Genomic DNA, 5,818 nt, shown 5'->3' on the forward strand with positions numbered 1-5,818 from the left:
TTTCAGCTGCTGAACCCAGAGGACGATTTACACCCCGGGAAGATCAGAGACTCGAATCGCTCGACGCTGCTGGCCACCATACAGGAGCACGGATACCCCACCATCAACCTGGGCATCGTGGGAGACAAGTGAGCAGCTTTCAGCCTTTAGACAGAAATATGAGTAATTGTGTGTCAAATTTAGACTACATAAAAACGGGAAGATTTTTTGCCAATCAATTTCTGATTAATAAATGTTTTTGTCATATGTAGTTATAGTTTTTTGTTTTGTTTTTTGTTTTGTTTTGCTTTGCCTTGCTTTGCTTTGCTTTGCTTTGCTTTGTTTTGCTTTGCTTTTTGTTTTAAATCCTAGTATATTGTACCAACAGGAGTATATATAACCAAACATGTCAGGCATATACAGAAAGGAATAAATACTGAAAAACATTGCACATGTCAAACAATTGCATAGTTAGTATTGTTTTTAGGTTTACATTTAATGTCAATTTTAAATTGTTCAAACAAAGGTTTTTTTGTTCAAACCATTTGACTTGAGTAATGAGCAAACATCAAAATTGCATCAAAGTTCAACTAGATTTTTATTATCATCCAATTAGAAACATCTTTACATCACATCAGCTTCAACAAAATTAGCAACAATCTTAGCTTATTTTTGTGAACTTTTCCATTCTCGCACCCCAAAACATGTGCATATTCCCAAAATAAATGAGTAATGGAGACTCATTTCAGGGGCATTTTTACAAAAATCACTTCCACTGAAACACAAGTGACTTAACTAGGTAAACTTGATGGAAAATCTGATATAAAACCTCCTTCTGTATATTTATAAGTTTACTCCAGCAAGCAAAATACATATATTATTGCAACTAGGACTTAAAAAAATATGTACCATGCACCCTAAATTCCTGAAGTGATTGTAAAGGAAAATCATTACTACAGGCTAACAGCCTTATGGAATTGCATGTAATATAGTTAAATGTTGGTTAACTTAAGTTCAGTTGACAAATTATAAACATGAATAATTGAATTCAATATAGTTGTATAAAGCACCCTCCGTTTCTTACAGTTATTGCATTTGATTTAGTTATCTTTAAGGCTATAAATCATGTTTTTGTGGCATCAGTTGTCATGGTAACTGTTACCGTGGTTTCCTGCAGCCCTGATGACCTGCTGAACGCTCTGAATGAGGGAATCAGCCGCGCTGATGTCATCATCACCTCAGGGGGCGTGTCCATGGGAGAAAAGGTACAAGAGCTGGTGCATGTGCTCTGTGTATTTAGTTGACAGCTTTTTAAAGACAAACTCTGCTTTAGGAAGATGCATGGAAAAGCATAACACTTTGAGTTTACTTTGGTAATAACTGCTTTATACTGACATCTAGTGGCTGGATTGCAGTAAGACTGTCACATCAAAGAGATTTACTGCTAAAGAAATGAGGTGCCTAGTACTTTAAGTACATTAAAGAAGAGAATACAGTGTTTATACAATTAATACAATCAGACATTGGTTTTATATATATATATATTATTTTTTTTAAATTTTATTTCAGTGTTGCAATTAACCAAAACAGTCTAAAATATATATTTTATTTTATGTATGCTGTATTTCAGGTAATACAATAGTTTTACCTCTATTTAACAATAACAACACTTTTTTCTATTTCTATTTCTATTTCTATTTATCCTTTTTATTTCAGTTTCATCTATCTATCTATCTATCTATCTATCTATATATCTAAAGTTTTAACATTAACAACACAGGAGATGATACAGGAAAAGACATGAATAAAAAAAAAAGTGTACAATAAAATTCCAAGAATGTCTATGTTGGTCCAAAACTGCTGATCGAGTGGCATAGCTTAGAATAGGACAGAATATGGAATTGACTGGGATGGATGGAGATGAAGCTGTTTATGAATCAGTCACAGCTGACAGAGCTCATCCTCTCATTTCTCTTTTTTGTCTATCTCTTTCTGCAGGCTGCTCACTCTTCAGTGTCATGGCGAGGTCTTGTTGCTCTTCAGCATTCCAGCAGCAAGCAGAAGGAAGCCTGTTTTAGAAGAGGAACGTGACCTTGATCTCCTACCCATCCTTACTGTTTTCACAACTCACATAAACCATCCAGAGCACCAATTCATGTACATGGGTAAAGCAGAAGTACAATATAGAGAATTCCCACAATGCATCAAAAATGCAACTTGATCTACTATCCTAGCAGTTTTTCATTCTGTATTAATGTGTTGGTTTTTATCTGTTGTGTCTCTAGTCAGTTGTGTAGAAATGCAGCCGGCCTGTGTACTTACCTAAGTCTGTATAATTCGATTTACTGTACTGCTTTTGTCCACCAAGGCAGAGCTCAAAGTGAGGCTCATTTGACCTGCGCAAGGTGTGTCCATTCTCAAGGACAGCGAGCGCATCACAAGTGTAGCGGTAGGTGATGAAGCCAAAGTTATCCCTGGGTTGACAAATAGAAAATGAAGTGTCATTCGAAGAGAGTATAGAAACAATGTGTGATTCTATCAGCTGCCATTTAAAATATATAAATGCAAAATCGGAATCAGTAAGGGCCAGATTTACTAAACAGGACAAATTAGTGTTATATTGCAGTCCCATAAAAGCACTGATGGGATTGGAAAGTTTTCTGGGTGATCTACTGATCTACTGACAATCTGCAAATTAACTATCTGAAGCTTCTCATGTGGTGGTCAAATTATAAATTAAAAAATTGTTTCTTTTTTTTTTTCTCAATGAAATGAATGTACTATATTTTATTTTTTTATTTTTTTACATTTTGTATATTTAAATATGTATTTTTGTATATGTAATTATATTTATAGAATAGTTATGATCCATTTATCACCTTCCAACTTAAACTGTCATAAATCTTGAATTCTTTGGAGTTTGGTCTCTTTTTAAAGAAGACACTTATCGGCAGATTATTGCTGAAGTGAAAAAAACCAAACAAAACAAAAAACAAAGTGAAACTTAAAAAAGTTATAGAAGTTTAAGTTGATTATTATGAAAAATGCATAAAACATGCAAAGCATGTTTTACTCTAAAACGGTGTGAAAATAAAACCCACACATCTAAACAAGTTATGTTCCGAATTTGAGGTTGATATTTAAAAAAAAAGAGATTTCAGTCAAATTTTGTTTGGGCGCAGTATCAAACATTTCCACTAGATGAAAACCGCTTCCCATTAATTTCCAAAGTCGTCATTTTTGACCACAAAGAGTACAAGTGCAACTTTTTTCAGGACCATTTAATCCTTTCTAATCATGTCCATGATTTTTTTTTTTTTTTCGCATAGCAAGTGCCAAATCCTTTACCAAGTTTCGTACCATTCTGATGAAATAAAAAATTCTAAAAAAAACAAAATGTAAAATTTTTCAGTCAAAAATGACTGATGATAATCAGATGCATGTAATCTACTAACATCAGAGGCGCAAAATGGGTTAAAACATGAATTTTGGGACATTAAATAATAGTGCAATTACCAGTAAAATGACTAATGCAAACCATAGCAAATCACTAAAGTCACAAACATTTTGCATCTGAAATGGAGACTCCTACAAATCCATATGCAATAAGGTCAGCCGCAAAAATATCTGCATCCACGCCTTTCTATCACTAATGTTTCAGTGCGCATCTTTAGTAAATCCTGCCAGTAGTTTTTCAATGCCAAGAAAGGGTTTGCACTGGCGCAAGCTGTTAGTAAATGTGGCCCTAAATATGTGACTTCTCGCTTTCTGTTATCGCATAATTCTATTTGTATTCCAACACGCACTTGCATGTGCAATGAGAAGCAGTGAAGTCTGCTTTACTAATCACCATCCAATAGCCACAAGTACATCATTAACTAGATTTAGACGATTCCTTTTATGCTGAAGGAAAATATTGACTCCCTTTAACCATCTGACACACACACACAATCCAGAAAAACACACAGAGGCAGGCCCACGGTCTTACCCGTCATGTCTCAAGTTGACTGTGCACTCCTCAATCTCACCGAAGACTTCAAAGCGGCGTTTGAGCTCAGTGCGTGTGCTGTCGGCACGAAGACGTCCCACATACACCACTCGCCTCTCCTCCTGGTCATAAAGGGAACGAGAGAGAAGAGATTAGTCTAACATAGTGCTTCTGCTGTTCTTTTTTCCCACTTCCCCCTCTCCTTGACTTCTCTCAACCTCACGCCATGACTGTAATTAACATCCACCACTGTGGGAAAGCCAAGAACAGTCTGGAGGAAATGGCAGGAGGACTCTCCTTTATCTTTTTCACTCTGTTTTGTGTGTGTGTGTGTGTGTGTGTGTGTGCGTGCGTGGACAAGAAGAAGCTAAACTGAAAGAGTCAGAACTCTCTCTTAAACGTGGACTATCAATGCGACTGTGCAAATAGGATGAGGGAATCATATTATAGAGCTATGATACAATATAACTTTGGTCTCTGTTGATTTTATAACAATTTTTTTTTTATCAGCTAAAATGACTAGAGTTGTTTTGAGCTTTATACAGCTAAATATATATATATATATATAAAGTTTTTTGACATATATTAAATATAAATCTTGATATTTATTTTTTCACTTTGAAATGGTTAAAAGGGTACCTTTTCAAAGTAGAATCAATCAATCAATCAATCAATCAATCAAAGTAGTTAAAATAATAAAGGTTGATAATGCTTTCCATATTTTATATATCATTATGGTTTTTATTATCCTCGGGTGAACATTTAATCTAATTATTTTATTTTAAATATAAATAAATATTTTAAAAATATCTAAAAAACTAATAATCTCATTTATGAAAAATGCAGTGAACATTTTTGAGAGATGACAAATCATACAATCAGATTTCTGAATCACTTAAAATGGATAGGATGAACTATAGTGCATTACAAAGGATTGCAAAACTACTTAATAGTGACAATTTGTCCTTAAAATAAAATGTTGCCACATTTATTTCTAAGAAAAATAATAATCAATTATTTTTACCAAATAATATTGTTCATATGTCTAAATGCAGGGCGTTTACACCAAGCATTAAAACAGAAATCAATTAATTTGCAGTCACAGGTGTGCGTTTATCATCAATTTTAGCCACAGGCTAATATCACTTTGTTCCATTATTCAACGAAGCACAAGAGAGAACACATAGCTTGAGAAAACGTAAAGACCCCACCAGGCTGAATACATAAAATGGAGGTATTTAATTCAGTTTGCTAATCTTGAGACAAAACACAAGCCTCAGGCCTTATTACGTGGCATTATTTATTCATATGCTCATGTACCTGCTATTATATGTGACAAAATATACTTATGATCCTCAACAATAACCAGAGGTCTCTTGTAAGTCATACATAAAATTATGATACAAATCTACTGGCCCTCAACAGAGTCCTAATTCACCCGTGTACATGATGTCACCGTGTCACAACAACAACAAAAACAAAAACCTACAAATTAGCCAGAACACCTGGGAGGGCTGTTTCTTTTTTGCATTTCCATAACGTCTGTGCTAATGTAAGATTCCTGCCAGCAAGAGAGAGACCACAACTGAAAAACACCTCCAAGCGTAATAGGGTTTTCTTTAAGTATGGGCATGTTTGGCCCTGTGGACTTTTAGAAAATCAACAGCTTTAAAACACACTCTCAGTAGATTGCTTAAATTGTCCACTAATAATGTTCAACAGTGGACAGACTTCTGAAAAAAAAAAATAATAATAATAATGCTGTCCTTTTATCTGAAACAGTTTCAACCCAGTGTCATTTCCTTTTGTGATTATCATTCTGGGATGGAAATAACACTTTTTTTTTTTTTT

At 34.4% G+C, this 5,818-nt stretch overlaps 1 protein-coding gene across 3 annotated transcripts in view; it reads right to left on the reverse strand.

The window, feature by feature from the left end:
- Positions 1 to 5,818, reverse strand: part of ppargc1a (peroxisome proliferator-activated receptor gamma, coactivator 1 alpha) — a 44,996-nt gene that overhangs the window by 5,035 nt on the left and 34,143 nt on the right. For all 3 annotated transcript variants that reach the window (XM_016535549.1, XM_016535548.1, XM_016535550.1), the window contains 2 exons: positions 3,968 to 4,089; positions 2,302 to 2,453 (listed from right to left, as the gene is read on the reverse strand). In XM_016535549.1, coding sequence (XP_016391035.1) covers positions 2,302 to 2,453; positions 3,968 to 4,089 — 274 coding nt within the window. The remainder of the gene's footprint in view (positions 1 to 2,301; positions 2,454 to 3,967; positions 4,090 to 5,818) is intronic.

This window comes from Sinocyclocheilus rhinocerous, unplaced genomic scaffold, assembly GCF_001515625.1.
Source record: "Sinocyclocheilus rhinocerous isolate Xijiao unplaced genomic scaffold, SAMN03320098_v1.1 scaffold1297, whole genome shotgun sequence".
NCBI lineage: Eukaryota > Metazoa > Chordata > Actinopteri > Cypriniformes > Cyprinidae > Sinocyclocheilus > Sinocyclocheilus rhinocerous.